This window comes from Chrysemys picta, chromosome 2, assembly GCF_011386835.1.
Source record: "Chrysemys picta bellii isolate R12L10 chromosome 2, ASM1138683v2, whole genome shotgun sequence".
NCBI classification, from domain to species: Eukaryota; Metazoa; Chordata; order Testudines; family Emydidae; genus Chrysemys; species Chrysemys picta.
In genome coordinates this window covers 79165249-79192551 of record NC_088792.1, presented here as the reverse complement: position 1 = coordinate 79192551, position 27303 = coordinate 79165249, and the positions used below count along the sequence as shown (strand labels likewise).

Below are 27303 nucleotides of genomic sequence, written 5' to 3'. Positions count from 1 at the left end.
AAAACTCAGAAAGGAGTAAATCCAAGATGGTTCTCAATCCCTTTGATTATCTGCAGCACTTAAAACGGTCAAAATGTTAATTTTTGAGCTTTATTAACTAGCTAACATTACTGCTTTTCAACTTCTGGTGTATGGATTTTCAGTTTGTTTCCCCTAGAGAAACAATGTCTAAAACAATGTCATATTTTCCAATGTATGAACCACCTCATCACAGATCTGAAAGTGGATTTTATGAAGTTTACAGGGGCTATGGTTGGACCCTTAGTATTATACCATCTCACCATTATACCATGTGAAGATGGCATTCCTTATAACAATGTCAGCCCAGAAATTAGTGACATCTAGTTCCTGATACCTGATCCTTTATACCACGTTCTATAAGGATACGGTAAGGTAATCCTGCAGCCTCATCCCAAATTCCTGTCTATGGTGATCTCTAATGTTCATCTTAAGACAAACCGTTAGGTGTCTCCATTTTTTCCCAAACCACATTCATATACTTGGAAGGTCAGGCTTCATACTTATAGATGTCATACTATTAATTATTACTAATATGGCTAATCCAATCCACAAATCCCTGGAGTTTTTGTGATTCAGAGATAAGACCAAAGATGGGTCCATCTTCCATACAAAAGCTGTCTAAATGGATTCCTAACATTTGTCTGCTACAGCCTGGCAGATGTTCACCTGTCTGTAGAGATTAGGGCACATTTCTTTAGGTCTAAGGTAGACTTTACAGCATGGCTTCACAGTATCTTCATTAAGGAATTATTCAAGGATGCTACTTGGAGTTGTATACACACCTTTATGCAACCATAATTCCTATACTTGGCTCCTTCTTTGGGGGGGAATAGTACTGCAATCCAGTTTTCAACTAACACTCTTCACACCTCCTAGACTAGTGATCAACAGTGGAAATCCATATGGGCAATTTTCAAAGACAGACAAAAATGTTACCTAGCATAGTAACTGTAGTTCTTCAAGATGATTGTTCCTATGGATCCACAAACCCCACACACTTACCAAAATTCTTGAGAGTCACTTCTCAGGTATTCCAACATTAATGTAAGAAACAAGACAGAGTTTGGGTCCAGTCCCCTTTTGTATTTGGGGGTTTCTGCACAAAAGGAGAAGGTGGCTATGCACTTGGACCCAAAGGGCATTTGCAGGCTAGAAATGTCCAGGCTTGCACACCAGGGGCACGTTTCCCCAAAGAGTGTGGATATGTGATATGGGCATTCCCACTTGGATTTAGCTGTGACACTCTGAGTAGCTTTCTGAAACCTGAAGAAGAGCTCTGTGTAAGCTCAAAAGCTTGTCTCTTTCACCAACAGAAGTTGGTTCAATAAAAGATATATTACCTTACCCACCTTGTCCAGAGAACTACAGTTATTGTGGTAAGTAACTGTTTTAAAGATGTGTTAGGGAATGGCTGACTTTATCCTGCTTGAAGGTATTTACTTTTACTCCTTTGTTTGAAAAGTGCACTTGCAGCACTCATTCAGCATCTATCCACAAGTGAAAGAAAAGAAAGAAAGACTTTCAATAATTCTGCTGCTGGCTGCTAGTTCAAATCATGTTGCCATGGAAGCAGATGTTGGATTGATGAAAATGGGTCAGCTGCTTTAAAATCACTGCTTCAACACTTTGGAAACATTGGATATTTTAATTCCTTTACTCTGATTTTGCTGATACGAGGTTTGTTTCCATAGAAACAGCAGAAAGCAGCATAGTTAGTGGTTTTTAATGTAAAACACTTTTTCTTTTCACAAATATATAAGGGTCTGGTACAGAATGCTTACAATGGTGTCCTGCAACTCTGCCTTTAGTACTGAATACTGTCAAATGTTACTATATAAAGAAATGAGTTCAATTTGAAGAATATTTGTTATTCTACTAAAATAAAAACACCTTTTGGGAAAAAAAGAAAAAAATGTTTTTTTCTGGTTGCTTGGCTCTAGCCAAAAAGTACAATTTCTTTAGCTTTTAATTAAATTTAATTTTATCAATAAAGGTAGAACTATTTGGCCAGATTCTCATTTACAACATATACACAAACTTTCTTTAGTGACAGTTAAGGTTGAGTCAGGACACCTCAAAATCTGAAAAGCACAGCAATAGCAAATTAAGGGAGAAGTCTCTTGCATTCCTTTCATATTGCCCACCGCACTGGTAATAACACTCCAAATGCCATTAGGCTTTCACTTAGCATCTGTTGGAGACATTTGGGACATTTTTCTGCCTTAATGTTGCTGAGGTCTCTATTACGATTTTCTGCTACAGTGTGAATTTGATGGATGCTGGTCCTTGACTGCTTTTTAGAAATAGAGTTCATGGATTTAGTCAATAATAAGGATGATGAGGTGTATGGGAATATAAACTGACAGTAAAGGTGAGATAGGAACTCATAGTTTCCTCATTCCCAACCCAGCCCAAGAAACTTTCCCCTAGGTTCAGGAGTATTTGGCAGAAGAGTCAGTCAGTCACTTCCCCCTTTTCTCTCTCTTGCAGTCAATGAGCAGACACGTCACAACATAACTGCTAATTACAACAGTTTGAATCATAGAAACTCAGGGTTGGAAGGGACCTCAGGAGGTCATCTATTCCAACCCCCTGCTCAAAGCAGGACCAATTCCCAACTAAATCATCCCAGCCAGGGCTTTGTCAAGCCTGACCTTAAAAACCTCTAAGGAAGGAGATTCCACCACCTCCCGAGGTAACCCATTCCAGTGCTTCACCACCCTCCTAGTGAAAAAGCTTTTCCTAATATCCAACCTAAACCTCCCACACTGCAACTTAAGAACATTATTCCTTGTTCTATCATCTGATACCACTGAGAACAGTCTAGATCCATCCTCTTTGGAACCCCATTTCAGGTAGTTGAAAGCAGCTATCAAATCCCCCCTCATTCTTCTCTTATGCAGACTAAACAATCCCAGTTCCCTCAGCCTCTCCTCATAAGTCATGTGCTCCAGCCCCCTAATCATTTTTGTTGCCCTCCGCTGGACTCTTTCCAATTTTTCCACATCCTTCTTGTTGCGTGGGGCCCAAAACTGGATACAGTACTCCAGATGAGGCCTCACCAATGCTGAATAGAGGAGAATGATCACGTCCCTCGATCTGCTGGCAATGCCCCCTACTTATACAGCCAAAAATGCCATTAGCCTTCTTGGCAACAAGGGCACGCTGTCGACTCTCATCCAGCTTCTCATCCACTGTAACCCCTAGGTCCTTTTCTGTAGCACTGCTGCCTAGCCATTCAGTCCCTAATCTGTAGCAATGCATGGGATTCTTCTGTCCTAAGTGCAGGACTCTGCATTTGTCCTTGTTGAACCTCATCAGGTTTCTTTTGGCCCAATCCTCTAATTTGTCTAGGTCCCTCTGTATCCTATCCCTACCCTCCAGCATCTGCAAACTTGCTGAGAGCGCAGTCCATGCCATCCTCTAGATCATTAATGAAGATATTGAACAAAACCGGCCCCAGGACCGACCCTTGGGGCACTCCGCTTGATACAAGCTGCCAACTAGACATGGAGCCATTGATCACTACCCGTTGAGCCCGACGATCTAGCCAGCTTTCTACCCACCTTATAGTCCATTCATCCAGCCCATACTTCTTTAACTTGCCGGCAAGAATACTGTGGGTATTCTTTGGTTCCTTTCTTTTCCGTTATGAAGAAAGTTACATTGCCAGAGCATTGTAAATTGTCTTATGTAAATGAAAAGTAAGCTCATTATGTTTGTCTGTTTCAATACAATTTAAAAAAAATAAATTTACCAATATACACATCTTTGTCCCACAAAGATTTTATACCAGCTGGAGAACAGACTTTCTTTTAACTCCACAGTCTTCATATAACATTTCTCAATAACTTGTATTATAGAAAATATTGCAAAATTATGTGCACTCTACCATTGCCTGATTGATATTGATAACTTTGGACTCAGAGGGCTGTAGAGTTCAAATCATATAAAATTTAATATTTTTTTAAAAAACTGACTACAAAAAAGTGTGTATCGGGAGCCTGGAAATGTTAAAAAAAGTTTTTAAACATCATTTTTAACATTCTTTTCCTTCTGCTCTTTTGCAGTGGGAGCTGGAGTTGACATAACTAACAAAAATCCACATAAACAATCATTAGTTGCTTTACTATGCTTTGTTTCAAACTTAAGAAAAAGTACATTCTTAACCACTGACAAAAGGTTTTTAATTTTGTGATTTTCTTCTTGTATTTTTCAGACAGTAAAACAATTTGTAGTAATGCAATGAAAAAACTAAGGGAACCATGGAACCAGTTTGCAATGATACTTTCAACATTAATTTTAAAAATGTACAGTTTCTGACAAGCTTTTAAATAGTACGTCCTGATTTTTAAAAAATCCAAAAAAACAAGTATAAGGGTTTTTATTCTCCTCTGTTTGTAAGGGTCCAACCACAATCATGCAAAGTCCAAAAGCACTTTCAAAATTAGATATTCCCTATTATCAAAGTCAAATATCCTATTTTCTCAATTTGTAACAAATTGAGAACATAAATCAACAGTCTTACAATGCTAAAGAATGCTACACATTATACAACAAAGTCAAAAATAAGCATACTTTAACCTTCTCAAATCCTAAGTGACCATGTCTAATCATGGCTAGCCAGTTAAGGGAAACAAATCATGACTAGCCAGTTCTATAAAATGATTTCAATGTTAATTAAGTGTAAAAAGCTTACACTATACGGTAATAATTTTATTTACATGCATTATTCCAACATCTTTGTATTAATAAAGTCTAAAACAAACAAAAACTAAAATCAATTTACAAGTACAATTACTCTGTTATAAACTTTACAGCACAGAACCAAAATTTACATTTGTATATGAAAAGCAAGAAGAAATAACAACATTTTCTCTTAAAACAGTGGATCTGTCCTTTTCTGAATGGCTCTCTTCCCTCTGGGAATAAACTTTCCGATCTTAGGGCAAGTCTACACTATAGCGCTACATCAGCGCTCTCCAATCAGCATAATTACTCCACCTCCACGAGAAGTGGAAGCTATGTCAGCTAAAGAGCATCTCCCACCAACATAGCACCAGTGTAGATAGCGCTTTGGTTGCTATAACTTGCGTCGCTCGGGGGGGGGCGGGGAGGGGTGTCTCTTTTTCACACCCCTGAGCGATGTAATTTACAACAACATAAGCAGTAGTGTAGACCAGCCCCCAGTGTCTTCCTACTCCCCTTCTCACTATTTGCTCATCCAGCATCAGCCTACACTCTTGCCTTTCACACAATCTGGCCAATTCTAGGGTGGAAGACTTTTCCTCTCAAGTCTCTTGCTGTATGGAACATTCCTCTCTCTCTCCACCCTCAATATCAAGTGACCATTTCTTTTCAAATCTTTCCCTTTCACTTATTCCTTTTAATGTTTCTCACCGTCTGTTATAATTTATATCTTATATACGATTTACATCTTTCATAACATTTTTGGATAATTTGTCTGCATTTTCTCAATAAAAATGTATTTACACAATCTGTAAACCTCATAAAAAATCTTTATTGATCTGTTGGGGCCATAAACCCCAGTATGAGAGCATCTGACCCCGAGGAATGAAATACACCAAGGGCTGGTCTACACTACAAAGTTACATTGACATAAGGCAGCTTATGTTGACCTAATTATGTCATTGTATACACAGTAGTCTTCCTCCACCGATGTAATGCTCTACTTCACCAGTACAACAACTGCACCTTCACAAGAGGCGTAAGGTTTATGTCCATGTAGTTTGGGCGATGCTGTGTAGACACTGCATCCCTTACATCATCTGTCTTGTCACTTTCACAGCAGGAGCCATGAAAGTGACAAGAAAGCTGGGCAGCTAGAGCCCTGCTGCCCCTGCTCCCCTGGAAAGCTGGGCGGCTTCGGACCCTGATCACAGCTGGGGTGAGAAGCCCAGTGGCAGCCCTCCCCCCACACACACCAAGCTGGACAGCCTTGTCAATTTCACAGCTCAGTGAGCAGTGAACTTGACAAGGCTGCCTGGTTTTCCCCTGCTCCACCCAGGAACAGGGGCAGGGGGCGCTGCAAGTCAACCTAATATAGGTCAACTTAGGGTATGTCTACATTACAAACCTAAGTTTATTCTTGTGTTAGTACTATTAAATCCTTCTTGAAATATATAATGCAACATACACTTAATATTTCAGACTATGTGGCAGAGCATAGGTGCAACATCCATAGTAGATGAAAGTGCCAAGAATAAAAATTTAATATAAGAGTAAAACAATGAAAAACCCATTCTGATGCTAGAATTTCCATTTCCTGGTAAATGAGAGAAAAAGATGTGAAAAATGAGATATTAGAAATTCCAAGTGATGTAAATGGCATTTGCTACTAAAAAAAACATGCAGATATTTAAATCTCATACTTACCTCCGCTAATACCACAATCAAAATAAGGTCCGTTTTTGAATCTGGAAAAAGTGCATTTACTTGTGGAGACAATCCAATCAGTGCACAGTTAGTAACTACTGAGATAACACTCATAGTTTCAAAAGCCAACTGAAATAAAACAAAAATGGAATATAATTAAAGCAATATGTCAACTACCTCCAGTCCTCTTGCTCCTCTTGGGACAAGGTTTCTCCCACATGTACCAAGTTCTGACAGACCCAACATTTTTACGCTCCTTTTTCCTTTAAATTTGATTTCTACTGGATGAAAAGTTGAACAGATTCTATCAGGAACCTGTCATCATCTCCTCTTAAATGGACAAGCAGGGTTACACCATCACAAAACCCATCATTAGCACCTTCCAAACTGTACTTCTACAGCTATGGTTGCCTCTTCTTTGTGTTTGTGGGGAAAATTCAAGCACTGTTCGTCACAATATGATGATATTTCACAGGCCCTGAAAGTTATTTTGGGACCATTTACATCTTACAAGCTAGATTTGCAGGATATGAAATCATTTCCTGAAAATCAGAATTAACTCAAAAAAAAAATGGCTGAGTGGCATCCCTATCTTTAGTACTTTCATCTGACCCAAAACGTGAACATGCAAATGGTAGCACATACTCCTACACATAAGCCATCTGACTGACTGGTGTACAGTGTGTTCCTAAGGAAAAGCCACCTCCAACGTAATCAGTGTCAAAGGGCAAAGTTTTAATCAGGGGTATTTTAGCATTTAAATCTGAATTTAAAAAGAAATTTTCTGGTGTTCTATGCTCAGATTTTTACTGTATCTTCAATATTAAGTATTGGAATATTACATATATGAAAACACCAGGGTGATTCAGAATAAGATTTTTAAACAACTCATTCTGCCAGCCAAAACTTGTTGGCATAAAATGAGCCATGTTTTCAAACGCAAGTACACAGAATTATACGCTTTCATCTGTACATCAAGTATTTACATGCGCATGCCAGCAAGGTGGCTGACTTGTTATGTGCATGTTCCCAGACACCTGGATTTACATGGACATAAATGGATGTGTGTGTTATTTTTTATTTACATGATAGGTACTTTATATACATTCAAGAAAGATGAATCCTGCACTGAGGAGCTCATGATCTAAAAAGCATGCATAAAATAGGTGCATGCAAATATAACTGCAATACTGTGCATACCTTTGAAAATCTGACTTATAAATGAGAAATCTCCCTGTGAGTAAAGAAGACTGGCAAAACATAGTGTCTGCCATGATGAATCAGCAGAAACTACATTCACTATGACAATAAATCATTGACTCAGCTTGGCCAATACAATAATTCAAATGTTCTTTACATAGAATACCCTCTATCTAATCTAACACCTTACTACTGCACCTCATACACAAAATTGATTACTAAAAGCAATTTACTTTGTTATATTCATAAAATTAAACACATTCCCACAATTAACTGAAAAGAATGAGATAAAAAAGTGTAAAAAAAAAAAAAAAAAAAAAAAAAAAAAGAACTAGCCATTAAATTCAGTAAGACTTCTAAGAGATCATCTACACTGGGGAAAGGAACAGTGATTTAAAGTGTATTAACTAACATGTTTTAATTTACACATTTTCAAAGACCACTAAACACCTAGTACATACAGAGACAATAATGTTTTAAAATGTTAGCTGGTTGTGGCTACTTCTATGTGGTCAGCCCAAAAGGCATATTGCAAATGTATACCATGTTCAGTTGCTGTCCACCATCACCCCTTAGTGTTATCTAGCATTATAGTGCTTCGAAATATAACTCTATCCCAGTGAATATCTGGGTGCATTTCTAATGATTTTTTCTCAAAATGATTTATTTGTATTTTTTAAAGATTAATCTCCTTTGTTGTTTCCTATTCATATATCTAATCTCTGTCATTTGGCATTTTCCCCCCAACAATATTTTCAACACCTCACAATTTAAAATAATATACTAATTTAATTGTTGTGCTCTTTGTCCCCCCCTTCCATATTATTAGGGAAGATGTTAAATAAAACTGGGTCTAACACTGACCACCCACTTGACACCACCCGCAACCTATTTCATGATCACTAACAACTTATTACTGCAGTCTTAAAAAGAAGAAGTTGCTGTCTCTTGCAACTGCAATATGAATGCAATACATGTAGTCCAAAAAAACCCAAAGGAAGATAGGATTAAGGAAGGCAACTCAGAATGGCAGATAGTTGAAAATCCTACTAGAAATGGGTAATGTCCTAAGGCACTGAAGAGGAGAGGTGTCTCTAGTACACTCTAACAGCAATTGATGGAACAACAAGCAGCCTAAGCTTATGGTCACGTACAAGTGCAAACAAATAAAGAAAAGTGAAAACCAGGTTACCTGCCAAACTCCAATATTTGCTGTAGGTTGTGAAAATGGACGTTTGAAGACCCTGCACATTTTTAAGGCATCAAAATACATCTCTGTGATGTTGTTTAGCACTGCAAAGACAGCTGCTAAAGGATACACACATGAGAAAAGACTCACATAACCAAACTGTAAGAACAACTCCAAGTAATCATCAAAGGTGCCCTGAAAACAGAGACAAAATAAGCAAATTTTATCCATATCTAAATATATGATGAAAAGCAGAATTAACAATATGGTAACCACATGCTTTCCTCCCCAGCCCCACTCAATTTTTTAGGAAGGAGCAGCAGGGGAACCCAAAGCACTTATCCTCTAAATTACTTAACTTTGGTCTAATCTGGAGTTTTATTCTAATCCTGTTTATGATGGGGGCAAGAGTGTTCTTTTGGTCAAAAGGACTTTCTACAATATTACTGGTAAATACCTTTATTATTGGTATAAAACATTAAAAAACATGAACTAATCCTATAAACAGGTTTAAATATTCAATCTTCCCAGTACCTCAATGAGGTAGTAACTACAGGCAAACCACAATGTAGGTAAGATGTTGCCATGACTTTAAACTAGTATGACAAGCTTCAAAGAGCTGCATAACAAACTGTTTGTAGCGTTATTGTAACTGTTAATTCCAGGATATTAGAGAGACAAGGTGGGTGAGGTAATGTCTTTTACTGGACCAACTTCTGTTAGTAAAAGAGAAAAGAAGAGCTCTATGCAAGTTCAAAAGCTTGCATCTTTCCCCACCAGAAATTGGTCCAATAAGAAATATTACCTTACCTACCTTGTCCCTCTAAGAAAAATGTTATCATTTCAGACTGCCAGTGTGAATGATAAACAAAAGCAACTGTAGGCTGACGTACATGTAAACTTTTTCTTGTCTTTCTGAGCTACGCCATATTAAAATCAAAAGGCAAAGTTAGTAGCCTGCGGCCTACTTGAGAGGACAAACACTGAAACTATAGCATGACAAGTCAGAAGCAGTTCTGGCAACTGAATAGGATACCAAATGCATGCAAAAAGAGTGTCCTGGGCACATCTGCAAAATGCCCATCATCTAACCTTTAAACCAACAGTTTGGATAGTTAATCAACCCTTTTATTGTGACAAATTTCATAGTCAATTAATAAAATGCTTTTATAAAATATTTTTAAAAAATAAATAATAAAATTTTTAAAAATAAAAAATCATCTAACATTACAAAATAGTATAATACCTTTTAAGAAAAAGTGTCCATTGCATAAGAGAATAGTTATGTTTGCTTCCTGACCATGAAAAGCCATCAAATGGATTCCATTTTAACTATTTCTTGCTATGCAGTGTTCCCTCAGAGAGAGACGTGTTTAGCATATTTCATTTTGAGAGGGGAAAAAATAAAGATTAGAGAGTATTTTAAATAATTACAGTAAGGATCATGAAAAAAGTAAGAAAGCCATTTTTGGCTCTGTATCAGTAGCATGGCTCTTTTCAGTATGTCTGCTGAAAGCTGAGCTGTCAAGCTGGCTAGCCTCTCTGGTATCTAATGTATTTTCACCAGCAAAACACAAAGAGGCAGTAGAAGCCTACAAGCTCAGAAATCAGCTCATGGATATGGGAGGAGGGTGCCATTTCAGCTACATTCCCCAGTCAAGCTCACTGTTAAGCAGCATAGCATAGCTGTGTCTGATAAACTATTAAATTTACAGATTAGACCCCAGGGGAGCTAACCTTTAAAAACCTTGAGATATACCCACAGAAATATTTTACATAAACTCTGAATTTTACTTCCTGCTTGTTTAAGGATACTTTCCAAGTGTCACTCAACTAGAGTGGCAGTAACACATTTGCCCCTGTTGTTATGATCACTCAAACAGTGCTGCAGGCAATGAGCAAAATTTTCCTTTCAGCTCCTCCTCTTGATTACTGCAGGCTACTCCTGGAGCTGCTCCCTCACCCCATCCACATTGTGGCTATGTCTACACTACAGCTTACGTCGGCATAACTTGTGTCGCTCAGGGCATACGTTACACCAACATACGTGCCAGGGTGGACAGCACTATGTCGGCAGGAAAGCTTTTCTGCCAACATAGCTTCTGCCGCTCGCTGATGCAGTTTTATTATGCCGATAGGCGAGCTCTCGCCTGTCGGCATAGAGCGTCTTCACCAGACGCACTGCAGCGGCGCAGCTGTAGCGCTGTACATGTAGATATGCCCTATTAAGGCTCTCAGTGCAGCACAGAGGGGAGGAATAGGTGGCACCACTACTACTTCCTAGTTCTGAGCAGCTAGTTTAAGCATAAGACGATGGATTTTCAGAAGTCTTCATACTGTATGCTATTACTTAAAATAGAGATCATCTTAGGGATAGCTCCACTCCCAACCTCCAAGTCTTATTTCCACAACTTTCTTGTGAAAATTACAATAATCAGCTATATAAGGTAGTAAAATGAGGGAAGTATTAAAGAGACAAGATGCACTTTAGTGCAATGGGTGTAGCAGTTTGAGTAGGACCATCTTCCCCTTCCCTCCCATTTTTATATCTTCTACCTAACATAAAGCCCTACAGTATTAGTATTTAAGTCTCCTCTTATCCCAACAGCACTCAACAGTTTTACTCTCTCCATGTTGCAGTTTGGATCTGTCTTGTTTGTTTGGTATCCTTCCAATTTTGGATCTGAATGATTAAATGTTTGCCCCCCAAAATCCAACAAAGATAAGTATGAAGCAACCTGGCAGGACTAAGAGATTGCTCTGCTTTTTTTAAGTGTAGTTGGTTGAAAGTCACTGGAAATCCTACAATGATTCTATGCTAGACTCCTGGAAATATGAGCATTTAAAGACAGACAGATGTTTCTCCCTTGTGAAAGTTATAATTCTAGAAATACTCTGTTGACCACCAATAGTTCACTATTTGAAAACCACTGGTGTAATACTGCACTTTCACTCTTACAATGCAGAGCTATTGTTAGTTTTCAGATGAGAAGTAAAACTGAGCCCTTAAGTACATGTAATCTAGTGAACCAAGATTGGGCCAGTGTGCATTTGGATAAATTACTTAATCTCTCTGAATCTTAGTTTCTGCATATGTAAAATGTGGATAATATTTACCTTTCTGCCAAGGGTGTTGTGAGGATTAATACTTATAGAACTTTTAAGATGTAAAAATACTATTTAAATATTCTCCTCCTGCTTCTAATTCTGCAGCATTTTATGCAACAAGAGGAGCAGTTGATCTGTTGTTCTAGGCAAATTCCAAATTGTGTCATGAACTACTGCCTACTAAGAGATAAATTACTTAACTGTAATACTTATTCTCTGAAACTATATATTATAATGCATTAACATTTTTGGTTCTGTGCTTCCAGCATCTGACCAGGCAGGAACTCCTATGGGTAAAAGTTCTGAGCCTCTGGGGAACCCTTAGGGGCAACTCACAGAGTTCTGGAGTCAGTGCCCTATGCTGTCTTGTCAGTTCCTTAAAAAGAAAAAAGAAAAACACAGGCTAGAGGTAATTTCCAAAATAAAGTCAATTAAAATACAGTTAAAAAAAAATGTGCAAAAAATTACAGAACACTCTAAACAATGAGAAGAGGGTGGGGAAAAAGCAATCTACTGGGAAATTTCATATACATCTTCAGAGAAAAATAATTACTGATAAGTAATTTTATTTTCTCCAGAGATGAACTTTCTCCCCATGAACTCCCGCACCCACGGAGAGTAGAAAAGTTTGAAGGTGGTTTATAAGATTTAAAAAAATGTAACAGATACAGCTGCCAACAGGACAAGAAAGCGATGCCCTAGACAATGACAACAGCAATAAAGGGAGGATACTTTCCTGTTCTATAACTAGAGTTCTTAGAGATGCGTGGTCCCATCTGTATTCCACTTTGGGTACGGATACACACCATGCACCTGAGGTTGAAATTTTTTTTCCAGCAGCATCCGTTGGTCCACACCTATGCCATTCACCTCTTTGTGCACTGATCCAAGGAAACAACGGGCAGTGAGGACTGACTGCCTCTCTGGTTCCTTCCCTACCACAAATCAAGTCATTATCTGAAGCGGTGGGGAGGGGAGGAGCGGTACTGGAATACAGATGGGGCCACACATCTTGAAGAACTCTAGTTACAGAACAGGTAAGTAACCTCACTTGCTTCTTCAAGTGCTGGTCCCTATGTGTATTTCACTGTGGGTTATCGAGGAGCAGTATCTATTACGGAGGTGCATGCAAGCACAAGTGGGGGAAAACAGCCAACTGGAATACAACAATATCCAGGGAAGCTTCTGCTGCTGAGGCCTGAACTATGGCTTAAATGTCTGGAAAAGGTATGTATCAAGCTCCACGTGGCAGCTTTGCCAATTTTACCAATGGGAACAACACTGAAGCTGCCTGGGCTCTGGCAGAGTGAACTCTCACATCTTGTGGTGGGCTGGTGTTGGCTAGCTCATAACACTGGAGGTTGCATCCAGACATCCATTCAGAGAGTCTTTGGGATAATACAGCTTTACTTCTCATCTATTCTGCTAAACGAAACAATAAAAGACGGTTACTCACCGTTGTAACTGTTGTTCTTCGAGATGTGTTGCTCATATCCATTGCATTAGGTGTGCGCGCGCCGCGTGCACGATCGTCGGAGAATTTTCTACCCTAGCAACACCGGCGGGTCGGCTGTGGAGCCCCCTAGAGTGGCGCCTTCATGGCGCTGAATATATACCCCAGCCGACCCGGCGCCCCCTCAGTTCCTTCTTGCCGGCTACTCCGACAGTGGGGAAGGGGGGCGGGTTTGGAATGGATATGAGCAACACATCTCGAAGAACAACAGTTACAACGGTGAGTAACCGTCTTTTCTTCTTCGAGTGCTTGCTCATATCCATTCCATTAGGTGACTCCCAAGCCCAACTTAGGTGGTGGGGTCGGAGTGAGACATTGCTGTGTGCAAAACCGCTGATCCGAATGCAGCATCGTCCCTGGACTGCTGCACTAGTGCATAGTGAGCTGTAAATGTGTGGACTGATGACCAAACCGCAGCTCTACAAATGTCCTGGATCGGAACTTGCGCCAGGAAAGCCGTCGAGGAAGCTTGGGCTCTCGTGGAGTGAGCGGTGAGGTGCGGTGCTGAGACACCTGCCAGGTCATAGCAAGTCCGGATGCAAGACGTAATCCAGGAGGACAGGCGTTGTGAGGAGACCGGTGAGCCTTTCATTCGGTCGGCCACTGCAACGAAGAGTTGCGTCGTCTTTCTAAAGTGCCTTGTGCGGTCAATATAGAAAGCCAGGGCCCTGCGTACGTCCAGAGAATGCAAACGTTGATCCTGGCGAGTAGCATGTGGTTTAGGATGAAAGACCGGGAGAAATATATCCTGGTTGATATGAAATGGAGAAACCACCTTAGGGAGAAAGGCAGGATGTGGACGAAGCTACACTTTATCCTTATGGAAAACTGTGTAAGGGGGCTCGGATGTAAGCGCCCTGAGTTCAGAAACGCGCCTTGCTGAGGTGATGGCTACGAGGAAGGCTGTCTTCCAGGATAGGTACAGAAGTGAACAGGTGGCCAGTGGCTCGAATGGAGGACCTGTGAGCTTGGCGAGAACCAGGTTGAGGTCCCACGTCGGAACGGGTTGACGTTGTTGTGGGTACATCCGGTCTAAGCCCTTGAGGAATCTAACGACCATCAGGTTAGAGAATACCGAGGATGCGAGTTCCCCTAGGTGAAAGGCTGATATAGCGGCCAGGTGAACTCTAATTGAAGATATCGCCAACCCCTGCTGTTTTAGGGAGAGGAGATATTCCAATATGAGAGGAATAGGTGCCTGTAACGGGGACGTGGCTCGTTGTTTGCACCAACAGGAGAACCGCTTCCACTTGGCCAAGTACGTGGCTCGTGTTGAGGGCTTCCTACTGCTCAACAGAATCTGTTGTACCGAGAGTGAGCATTGTTGCTCTGCCTGGGTGAACCATGGAGCAGCCACGCCGTGAGGTGAAGAGATTGCAGGTCGGGGTGACGCAGCCGGCCGTGGTCCTGAGAGATGAGATCCGGACATAATGGAAGCGGGATCGGTGTCTGAACCGAGAGTTCCAACAGTGTGGTGTACCAATGTTGTCTCGGCCACGCTGGAGCGATCAGAATTACCTGTGCCTGGTCTCTGCGCAATTTGAGCAGTACCTTGTGGACCAGAGGAAACGGAGGGAAGGCATAAAACAGGTGGTCTTTCCAAGGAAGGAGAAATGCATCCGAGAGGGAGCCCGGAGCTCGACCTTGCAGGGAGCAGAACACGTGGCACTTCCTGTTGTCTCGAGATGCAAACAGGTCTATCTGGGGAAACCCCCACTTCTGGAAGACGGAATGTATGATGTCCGGACGGATAGACCACTCGTGCGTCTGAAAGGACCTGCTGAGTCGGTCCGCTAAAGTGTTCTGGACTCCAGGGAGGAACGATGCCGTGAGATGGATTGAGTGGGCGATGCAGAAGTCCCACAGGCGAATGGCCTCTTGGCATAGAATTGACGAACGTGCTCCTCCTTGCTTGTTGATGTAAAACATGGCCGTGGTGTTGTCGATGAGAACTAACACACAGCGGCCACGTAGGAGATTGAGAAATGCCTGGCACGCCAGGCGCACCGCCATCAGTTCCCGAACATTGATGTGCAGGGCTAGCTGGGGTGCAGTCCACAGGCCCTGGGTATGGTGTTCGTTGAGATGGGCGCCCCAACCCAGAGATGAAGCGTCTGTGACCAGGTGCAGAGAGGGTTGTGGGGCGTGAAATGGCATCCCCTCGCAAACCACATTGTGATCTAGCCACCAGGTGAGGGAGGTCAGGACCGAGTTCGGGACCGTGACCACCATGTTCAGGCTGTCCCGATGTGGGCGGTATATCGATGACACCCAGGTCTGGAGTGGGCGAAGCCGAAGTCTGGCATGCCTGGTTACGTACGTGCAGGAAGCCATGTGACCCAGCAGGGTGAGGCACGACCTCACCGTGGTAGTTGGGAAGGCCCTGAGCCCTTGAATAAGGCTCGTGATGGTACAAAAGCGGTTGTCTGGCAGGATGGCTTGTGCACGTCTGGAGTCTAGGACTGCGCCGATGAATTCTATTCTCTGGGTAGGTTCTAGAGTGGATTTGTCCTTGTTGAGTAGGATGCCCAACTCGTTGAATGTGTGCACTATTATGTGGACGTGAGCTCGAACTTGCTCTTTGGTGCGACCGCGTACCAGCCAGTCATCTAGGTACGGGAACACCTGTATCCCTTGCCGACGAAGGTATGCTGCCACGACAGCCATACATTTTGTGAACACTCTTGGGGCCGAGGATAGGCCGAAGGGAAGGACTGCAAATTGGTAGTGCACCTTGCTTACCATGAATCGCAGGAAGCGTCTGTGAGGCGGGTAAATTGCGATATGAAAGTATGCGTCTTTCATGTCGAGGGCGGCGAACCAGTCTCCAGGATCGAGGGAAGGGATAATGGCCCCCAAAGAGACCATGCGGAACTTCAACTTTACTACGAATTTGTTGAGTCCGCGCAAGTCCAAGATGGGTCGCAGACCCCCTTTGGACTTGGGGATCAGGAAATAGCGGGAATAAAATCCCTTGCCCCTTAACTCTAATGGAACCTCCTCTATGGCCCCCGTCAATAGGAGCGTGGAAACCTCCTGTATAAGAAGTTGCTCGTGAGAAGGGTCCCTGAAGAGGGACGGGGAGGGGGGGTGGGAGGGGGGGGAAGAAGAAAACTGGATAGCGTATCCTCTCTCCACCGTGCGAAGGACCCAACGGTCCGAGGTTATAAGGGACCAAGCACGGTGGAAATGGGAAAGGCGATCCCGAAAGGAGGGGGCTGGATCCTGGGGGATGACTGGGGCGCCGTCCTCGACCGCACCTTCAAAAGTTCTGCCTGGGGCCTGAAGGTGGCCTTGGTGGCCCCTGGTTCTGACCGGGTTGAGGGCCAGTCCACCTTCTCCTACCACCTCGCCCCCGCCTTCTGGCAGAGTCCTGTCTCTGACGAGGCGGAGGGGGGTAGAAACGTTGAGGCTGGGGCCTAAATGGTCTGCGCTGGGGACCCGCAACATGCATCCCCAGGGAGCGCATGATTGTTCTCGAGTCCTTGAGGCTCTGCAGACGAGAGTCCGTCTTGTCTGAGAACAATCCATGTCCTTCAAAGGGCAGATCCTGTAGGGTTTGCTGCAGCTCCGGAGGCAAACCCGAAACCTGAAGCCAGGAGATCCTCCGCATAGCGATACCTGAAGCCAGGGTTCTCGCAGCCGAGTCCGCTATGTCCAAGGAGGCCTGCAAGGAGGTCCGAGCCACCTTCTTACCCTCCTCTACCAAGGCCCCAAACTCCTCCCTGGAGTCTTGGGGAACCAATTCCTTGAACTTCCCCATGGAGTTCCAGGAATTAAAGTTATAGCGGCTCAGGAGCGCCTGCTGGTTCGCCGCTCTAAGTTGCAGCCCTCCGGCTGAATAAACTTTACGGCCAAACAAATCGAGGCGCTTAGCCTCCTTCGATTTGGGCGCTGAGGCCTGTTGACCGTGGCGCTCCCTTGCATTCACTGATGACACCACCAGTGAACACGGCTGGGGATGGGTATACAAGTACTCATAGTCCTTTGAGGGGACAAAGTACTTTCTTTCCACCCCTCTCGCTGTGGGTGGGATAGAGGCAGGAGTTTGCCAAATCATAGTGGCGTTAGCCTGGATCGTGCGGATCAGAGGCAACGCCACTCTGGATGGGGCATCCGCAGAGAGGATGTTCACAATGGGGTCTTGCACCTCCACTATCTCCTCCGCCTGAAGGTCCATATTACGTGCCACCCTACGTAATAGGTCCTGGTGTGCCCGGAGATCAATCGGGGGTGGACCCGAGCTCGTTGTGCCCGCCACTGCCTCATCTGGGGAAGATGAGGAAGATGCCTCAGGTGGCAAGGGATCCAAGGGCGGGGCCTGGTCCAATGAGCCTTGGAGCGGAGCATCACCTGCCCCTGGGTCCAGGACGTCAGGTGGTGTGGGCACGGAAGCCTCCATGCCCCCTGGAGGAGGGCGAGAGATGGTGGACTCTGGGGCCCTTCGCTCAGAGTGCACCGAGCGAGAGGCTGATGGTGGTGGGGCCCCTTGCACTTGGTGGTACGCCCACGGGGTCCAAAACGACCAGTGCGAAGGTCCCTGAGCGGGATCCTCCGCTACCTCCTGCCAGTGGCCCATGTCCGGATCATCGGCCTGTCCCTGAGGGGGGTATGCCGATCTCGATGCCCCATCGGAGGAGCGGGACACTGATCGAGATGGCCATGGCGGTGCCGACCGCGCCGAGACGAGCTCCGGACGGTACGGTGCCGTACGGTGCCGGTCCAGAGATGAACGGTCCCTGTGCGGTGCCGGCGAACGGTGCCGAGATCGGGATCGGTGCCGATGACCGCGTCGGTGCCGGGAGTCCGACCTGGACCTGGAATTGGATCTTGAATAGGCCCAGTGCCGGGAGCGGCCTCTCGACGTCGAGCGTCGATCGTATCGGTGCCGAGAACTACGTCTCGATGTCGATCGGTGCCGACGATCATAGCGGTGCCGAGACGTAGAGCGGTGCCGCGACGATGATCTTGGCCGCGAGTACAACCGGTGCCGAGGTGATATCCGGCGCCGGGACTGCGAGCGGCGTGGGGACCTGCTTCGGGACCTGGTCCGGTGCCGTGGTTCCAGCCCCTGCGATGGAGGGCGCATCAAGGCAGGTTTCCCCCTGGATTGGACCGGACGAGTCGACGGTGCCGACGGTGCCGGTGGTTGGGGCGGTGCCGGCTCCGTGAGAGCGATCAAGTCTCTCGCCGTCGCGAAGGTCTCTGGGGTCGACGGGAGGCACTGTATCACCGCCGGTCGCGGTGGTGACCCTGTCTGCACCGGACTCAACGGCCTCGGAGCCGGAGTCGACGGTGCTGGAGGCACCTGTTTTCGGTGCTCCACAGGCGGACGCGGCTCTACCCCCGGCACCGGGGGAGCCGGCGTCTTCGGCACGGCAGTCCCCGTCTTATGGGATTTTTTATGTCCCGGGGATGATGAGCGGCGCCGAGGCACTTGTTGTGAGTGCGGTGCCGACGAGGTCCGGTGCCGTGGAGGCTTGTCCGACGTGGTCGGAATGGTCGGTGCCGCCGGGGCACTGCGCACCGAGGTGCTAGGTGCCGGGGCCTGATGCGCCGATGGAGCGTCCGGGCTAAGTGCCGCCTCCATAAGGAGTCCCGCTCCTTCTTGGTCCTCGGTCTGAAGGCCTTACAGATCTTGCACTTATCTGTCTGATGGGACTCTCCCAGGCACTTCAGACACGAGTCGTGCGGGTCACTCGTTGGCATAGGCTTAGCGCAAGAGGCGCACTGTTTGAAGCCGGGAGCCTTGGGCATGGGCCCGGCTACGCGCCGGGGGAAAAAAGGGGGAGACAACCCCCTTAATCCCCTTTAACTATATAACAACTATTAACAAAGTGAATAAACAACTATCTAACTATATACAACTAGAACTATAACTATAACTGTGAATAACGGATAAGCTAGGGAGAGTGGAGAACAGCTACGCCGCGCTCCACAGTTCCAACGACCGTCAGGGGCGGTAAGAAGGAACTGAGGGGGCGCCGGGTCGGCTGGGGTATATATTCAGCGCCATGAAGGCGCCACTCTAGGGGGCTCCACAGCCGACCCGCCGGTGTTGCTAGGGTAGAAAATTCTCCGACGATCGTGCACGCGGCGCGCGCACACCTAATGGAATGGATATGAGCAAGCACTCGAAGAAGAACCTAGGTTTCTTTCTGAACAGTTTTGTTCTCTGCAGATAGAAAATCACTGCTCTGAAACTATCCAAGGAATGTAGACGTTTGTCTTCATTAGAAGTGTATGGTTTCTGAAAGGTAGGTAAGTTAATACTTTGAGGTGAAAGTCCAAATCACCCTGGGAGTAAACTTAGTTGGCAGTCTCAATGTGATCTGATCTTTGTGTAAAACTGTGTATAGTTTATCTGCCATAAGGGCTCCTAGTTCTCCCACCCATCTCAGAGAGGTGGTGGCTATTAAAAAGGCTACTTTCAAGGAGAGATGCTATAGCAAGCTGGATGCTAAATGGAGTTTTTGTGAGCACTGACAGGACAAGATTAAGGTCCCACATTGGAGGTGGTTTGCTTACAGGTGGAATGCTCTGAAGCAAGCATTTTAGGAAGCAGAGTGTAAAACAATGGGCAAAAATTGAGTAGTTACTGATCAGGGAATGGCAGGTACTGATAGGTACAAAGTGAATGCGTACTGAGTTGAGAGAGAGTCCTGAGGTCTTTAGGGATAGGAGGTATCCAGGATAGCAGGGATGTCTGATTCCTCTGAAGAAGTGTGCTGATTATGAGCCCAGATGGAAAATCATTTCCTTCCATTTGACAGCATAACTGCATTTTAGTAGACTCCTTTCTACTATTGTTGAGAATAGCCTGGACATTTCTGGATATCTCTCAAGCACTTATTCTCTAGGCTCAATGCTCATCCAAACACCAGATTGGCAGGTGCAGTGAGTCTCAATTGGAATGCTTGATTCTGCCTTTGTGTTGTGTCAACAGGTCTGGGAAGGTCTGGAACGTTGTCATGTGGATGAACTAACAACTGAAGGAGGCTAGAAAACCAGAATTCCCTTGGGCCACTTAGGAGCAGGATCCTACTGATCACATCTTGCCCTGCTGAATTCTTCTTATTACCTCACGTCCTGAGCAGATGGAGGAAAGATGTACATTAGTTGTCCTGACCAGTGAACCAGAAGCACATCTCCCATGGAGTTCTGACCCAAGCCTGCCCCTCCCCCACCCCTCGCCCCAAGCAATATTTCAGACACTTTTTGTTCTTGCAGGAGGCAAAGAAGTCGCAGGAGGGGGACCCCCAAAGATGGAATATTGTCTGTATTACTGAGTCGTGAAGTTCCCACTCATGGTCCTGAGAGAAGCACCTGCTGAGGCTGTCCACCCAGATGGTGTTTATTCCCGGTAGGAGCACTGCTGATGTTGAATACACCAGTTCCATAATTTTACAACATTAGAGTGAGGTGGATCTCATGGCTCCCTGTTTGTTTATATAAAACACAGAGGTAATAATGTCCAACATCATTAAAATGTGGCAAGACTACACGAGCGTGGAAAAAAAAATGCTTGAAAGCCACCCAAACTCCTCTCAATTCACGCTGGTTTATGTCCATTCTGTTTTATTTTGCTGACCAGGTGCCTTGAACTGAGTGTTTGCTCAGGTGAACACCCCAGCCAAACATGGAGGCATCTGTGATGACAGTCTTCTGTAGTAAGGTTGGAGAGAAAGGGACTCTCGCACACATGCGATCTTCATTCTCCCACCAACTCAGGGAGGCCCTAACCTCTTGAGGGAGGGAGATTTGTTTGTTCATAACGACTCTGGCTAGTAATTAAACCGAGCAAAGCTGGGCATGTAGACAAAGAACATAACTTCACAAATGAGGTTATGTAAGTACAAGATGCCATATGACCCAGAAGGATGAGACAGGAGCAGATTTGCATCTGTGGGCTCAGCCTGAGTTGCACAGCGAGATGTTTGATAGCCTGGAATCTGTCCTGCAGGAGAAATGCTTTGGCTGTGATCAAGTCCAGGGTTGCTCCTATAATTCTATGGACTGGTGTTGGCACCAAAGTGGAATTTTCTAAGTGTATGTGCTTGTCCTAGTGACTGCTGGAGATTGATCAGTTGGTTGGCTGCTGAAAGTATCTCCTGGTAGGATTTCCCTGTCAGTAGCCAGTTGTTTAAGCAGGGGAAGACTGACGACCCATGACAATGGAAGCGAGCTGCTATGACCAGAGAACTTTGGTAAATTTACCTTTCGTGCTGTTGGCAGGCCAAAGGGAAGCAACTTGTATTGGAAATGTTCATTCCCTATGATGAATCTCAGAAACCATCTGCAAGAAGGGTGGTTGTCTATGTGAAAATAGGCATCCTTCATATTGTCAGTCGTGAACCAATCCCTTCTGGACAATGAGGGGATGATAGATACCAAAAGTAACCATCCTAAATTTCAGCTTGCAAATAAAGATATTAAGTTGTCTTCGGTCTAAAATGGATCTCCAGTCCCCTTTCTTCTTTGGTATTGGGAAGTAATTTGAGTTCTATAGCTTCTTGAGAGAGCATCCTGTTGTGAGAGGGATCCTTGAAGAGGGAAGGGAAAGAGAGAAGAAGCCAGTGATGCAGCCTGAATGTATTGTATCAAGTTCCCATTTGTCTGTTATGATGGCCTTCCAAGTATGGAAAAAATGGACCATCACAACAGACAAATGGTTACTTGATATAAAAGAGCAGACTTGGGTAGTGTGAATGGCATCTGTTGACCTGCGATTGATACTGGAAAGGCATTGGAGGAGCCATTTGTTTACTGTGCTGTATCTTCTGCCTCTTTGGCAGAAGCTCCTAAGACCATTGATGGAAGGAGGACTTGGAGCACCGTATGAGGTCTCCAGGATGTGGTTCTCTCTCTTCATGTCTTCGCTGTCAATTTCTAATGAGCATAGGGTTGCCCTTGAGTCTTTTAGTGAGTGCAAAGACTCGTCTGTTTTGTCACTGAAGAGATTATTCCCTTCAGAGAGCAGATCCTCCACTGTAGCTTGTAAATTGCACGGAAATCCCAAAGAGTGAAGCCATGACGCTCTGCACATAACTATTGCTGAAGCCATGGCTCATGATGTTGCCAGCTGCATCTATGGAAGACTACAGGGTTGATCTGGCTATCAGCTTTCCTGCCTCAGTCAATGCCTGGAACTGCACTTTGTGTTCCTGTAGGAGTTTGTTTGCAAATCCTTGGAATTTAGAACCATTAATAAAGTTGTATTTTGAAAATAAAGCTTGCGTGTCAGCTATTCTAAATTGCAGGCTGGTTGATGTAAAGATCTTCAACAGGTATATCCCTCTATTTGAGGGAGGAGATCTGGCCTGGTGCTGTCTGCCCCTTTCCATCTTGGCCTGAACAACTGGGGAGTTTGGGGTCAGGTGGGTATACAAAAACTCTCTTCTCTTGATGGCCCTTAATATTTTTCTCATTTCTTTTAGAGGTAGCAGCCCAGGTTGCCAGAATGTGCCAGATAAGTTTAGCTGGTTCCATAATGTCTTCATGGAATGGAAGCACGACACTGCTTGGTCCTTCACTTTGCAGGATGCCAAGAAATTTATGAGGAGTTAGTTGAACTCCCAAATGGTATCTGCAGAGTGTCAGCCACTCTCCTCAGGAAATCTAGAAACTATGTGAAATCATCAGGTGACGATGGTGAAGCCAGTGCCATGGCGTCATCTAGAAACTATGAAAACACGGTCAGTGCTGGTGGTACCTTCAGATCCATCTCTACTAGTTCTTCCTCCTCCTCAGATGGTAATTGCAAGAGGACTGGTTCCTCCCTTGGTGGAAATGGCTGACTCACACTGTGAGCGAATCAATTCATGGTACCGTGCATACAAATCCCTGGTCCCCAGTATGGCCAGAGTTCTGGCTTATACATAGGCTGCAGAGGACCCCAAGGCATGGGGTATTACTATTCTGGGTCCAGTATGTCACTATGTGGATGAGAAGGATCCCTGAGGTTTTGGATCCTCTATTCAGGCTAAAGTCTTTTTTCTGAGTGTGGGAGGCAGGTTCTTCACCCGCAACTGACTTTCCCAAAGACAAAAACATGGGATGCACCTGTATCAGTCATGCCGTCGGGACAGTAATGATGATAGATCCCACTTGGTAGAACAGATCAGAAAATGGCTTCTGTCACTCCAACCCAGAACCAATGGTGTCAAAATTTCGCTGATGAGGACTAAGTTTGAGATAATAGGAGACTCCTGATCAGGAAGTATAATAAAGCCCTCCAGTGATGTGAAACTTTCCTTAGTTTCAGAAAGATGAGGGCTTCTCTCTTTTTGCAACATCAGGAGAAGAGTATCAGGTGGTTTTAGTATGTTATTTTCATTGCTGGAGTGTGGCAGAGCCAACAGCGTATGATTGTCTTTGGACAGTGCCGCTCATTGCTTGCTCTTGTGGTCCAGTGCTTATGTTCATTTGGTGCTGGTGGTATGATTGAGCCCACTGGTACCATCTTCTCTTTTGGAGCCTGCAGATCTGCTGAGGCCTCCTTACAGATCTTCAAAGATCCACGAGCATCTCTTGACTGAGATGGTGTTAGGGAAAAGGCTCTCCTGCTCAGAGGGATGATCTGAATGCAGGGGCTCTCCCCAACTCATGAGAGTTTTCTACTCTCATATGCAGATTTATAGGAGGAGTCCATATCTCTACTCCTGCCTGCCTCTGCATCCAATACGAGCTTGGCAATGTGTTTCTTGGCACTTCTAGCCACTCTAAAGGGAGGGGGCTGTCTAAGCTGGGTCAGACTGCAGCCTCATGGCATGCTCCATAAGGTATTTCTTGAGTCTGTCTGCCTTTCCCAGTTTGGAGCGGCAGTTGCAGTTGGAAATGACCAGGGCTTCTCTGAGGCAATATAGACACCGCTGCTGGTCATCTGAAACTGGGAACACCTGAGAGTAGGACAGAGATTTCTTAAAGTCAGGATTTGGGGCACAATAGACCTAGTATGGAGGATGAGGGGAAGGCCCTCCGCCACAGACTATACTATCTAATGATGTAACTCTAATACTATACTAAACTAACAAAAACTATTTAAATAACCTAAAATACTTACTGGTTCAAAGAGAAAAAGACTCAGAGGACACTGGAGAAGTTCTGTCTCGGATCATGCAGCGGTAGAGAAGGAACTGGAGAGGCATTCAGTCTGAACCGCCCTTTATACCCTCAGACTGGAGCACAAAGAGGCAAATGGCGTTGGCACAGACCAATAGGCAGACGCTGCTGAAAAAACCCTTCCCGTCTCAGGCACCTGGTGTGCATGCGTACCCAAAGTGAAATACACACAGGGACCAGAATTCGAGAAAGGTTTTTTTTTAAATTAAGAATCTGACCAACAAGGATATGGAAGACCAGAAAAGCTGCAAATTTTGAGAGATGCTGTGAGCCAGACCAATTGTCAAAGTACTGATAAGTCACGGTAGCAGCTCTACCAAAGGCAATTAGAAAGGAACTGACCTTAGGAAAAGGGTGCATGAGGTGCCTTGACATCTCAGAACATTTCAACTATGGGAGTTCCTTCATAGGCTTTTGTTAGAAGCAAAAGACTCATGAGCAAGAAACCACTGGCACAGGTATTTTTGGAGAATATCATTGCACTGGTGGCAGGGATGTGTGCATCTTTAGTAAGCATAATCAGGGACATAGAACAAGAAAAAGGTGGAAATAACTAGAAAGTAAAGAAGTTTTAAAATAGGAGTTAGGTTACACCTTCTAGACCAGCGTTCTCAAACTGTGGGTCGGGACCCCAAAGTGGTCAGGGTTGGCTTATACTTGCTGAGGCCCAGGGCTGAAGCTGAAGCCCAAAAGCCCCACCACCCAGGTGTCAGGCTCCAGCCCTGGGTGTCAGGACTCAGGTTACAGGCCCCCTGCCTGGGGCGGATGCCCTTGGCTTTGGCGTTGGTCCCCTCCGCCTGGGGTGGTGGAGCTTGGGTTTTGGCTGCCCCACTTTCCCCCCACCCGCAAGGGCGGCAGCGCTCAGGCGAGCTCAGACTTCGCTCCCCCCTCCTGGGATCATGTAGTAATTTTTCTTGTCTGAAGGCAGTTGCGGTGCAATGAAGTTGGAGAACCCCTGCTCTAGACATATCCTTTGATTTTTAACAGTGGAAATTATGAAGTGGTAGTAATTAGAATATTCATATCCCTAGAGGACACACAAGTGTAATGTGTACCAAAGGCACCAAAAGAACTGAGTATAATGTATTCTAGTATCATCCCTTGTTTATTTAAAATTGCAACATGATTTTTTCCATATCTGTTCCACAAAACATCTTAGACTAATAAGCTATTTTACCTTCTGCTGGTAAAAAAGTGACCAAATATTTCTGATTCAGCAACTTACTATCCTACTTTAGGACTGAAGACTGAAGCAGTTGTTATGTTAGCAATTTAGCTTTCTCAATGGTTCTGTGGTTTGTTTGTATGGGACACATAATGACTAACGCACAAAACCCAAAATGTTTACACCACATCTTCAAATTCCCGTCTAAAATAAAACAGTTCCTTCTCTTCACAAGCCACTACATTACAGTTATCTAAAATTAACATATGGCCCCTTTTTGTCAGCTGTAAATTTCAAAAGTTGTATCAAAGCAGCATATGTTCAACTTACAAGATAGGTGCCCATTTCTTTTTCCAGGTTGACTTGCTCAAATAATGAAAGATCAGTATCCACTTTTATGGAGTACACCCTCTTCTTCACTTTCTTATTATGTCTCTTTTGGAGCCAGTAAGGAAGTAAGGCTTCTACAAATTGATTAAGGATCTGTGAAGTTATCAGCAGAGTGGCCAAGCTCTTAAGAAAATTAAACAAAACAACATTTATTTAACAAAATTGTGATATATCTTAAAATTTATTATTTTGTGCATTTAGATAACATTGTCAATGGTTATTTATAATGACAATAAAAGCAAATATCAAGCCAGTCTAGTGGTCTAGCAATACCACAACACACATGAGGTGGATCTAATTCCCAGTCTTTGCCATGGGCTGGTAGGGACTAAGTGCTGAGCAGACTGTACCCTCAGTCTCTTGTGAGGAAAATGAATGCTTTGCCAATGTGTAACAACCCCACTGACAAAACTAATAATAGAGCTAAATGGGCTCCAAAGCAAGCCAAATTGTGGCCTTTTCAGATAAAGGGTCACTATAACTAGAGTTTGGGAAAATAAAAAGAGGGAAATGGAGGAATTCTTGTAGCTCCAAGGACAAGCAGCTCAGAAACCACCACACCAGGAAAAACAAAGGACAATTTCAAACACAAGAAAATCTTAAGTGACACTGTAATTCATGAGACCAGCATTCCACTTCCAAACTCCCATTAGCCGGGTGAGTAGGAGCTCCTCAACTGCAAAAGCCAACAGTTTTTAATATTGGCCTTTGTTTCTTCACTTTCTGCTTTTAAGCTGTCTGCAGACATTTTCTAATTTGTAGGTTTAAACTGTTGCTTAAATTTACTTATTTAAAAAATTACCCACAAAGACAAAAAAAATGTTTGTGGTTCTTTATGATATACAGTAACTCCTCACTTAAAGTCGTCCCGCTTACGTTGTTTCGTTGTTACGCTGCTGATCAATTAGGGAACATACTCATTTAAAGTTGTGCAATGCTCCACTCTTGCGTTGTTTGGCTGCCTGCTTTCTCCACAGCTGGCAGCCTCCCTACACCCCCTGCCCCAGCGCCTCCTGCCCACCGGCAGACCCCGCGGATCAGTGCCTTTCCCCTCCTCCCCCCGCTTCCTGCCAGCGGCAATAAGCTGGCTTGCAGTGTTTTGGAGGCGGGGGGAGGGGAGAGGAGCGAGGACTTGGCGCGCCTCCCTCCTCTGCATCCCAATGCAGCAACCAGCAATCAGGGAGCGGTGGGAGGGGGAGG

The 27303-nt window shown here is 44.6% G+C and overlaps 1 protein-coding gene across 4 annotated transcripts in view; it reads right to left on the bottom strand.

Annotated features, from left to right (window-relative positions):
- The window catches only part of ANO10 (anoctamin 10), a 244863-nt gene that overhangs the window by 180437 nt on the left and 37123 nt on the right, over nucleotides 1-27303 (bottom strand). For 2 of the 4 annotated variants that reach the window (XM_005278692.5, XM_042840585.2), the window contains exons 9-11: nucleotides 26044-26226; nucleotides 8810-9001; nucleotides 6418-6546 (exon numbers count right to left, since the gene is read on the bottom strand). In XM_005278692.5, the coding sequence (XP_005278749.2) occupies nucleotides 6418-6546; nucleotides 8810-9001; nucleotides 26044-26226 (504 nt within the window). Of the gene's footprint in view, nucleotides 1-6111; nucleotides 6308-6417; nucleotides 6547-8809; nucleotides 9002-12042; nucleotides 12291-26043; nucleotides 26227-27303 lie in introns of those variants that run through there. The other 2 variants (XM_024107518.3, XM_042840590.2) reach the window with 2 other exon arrangements.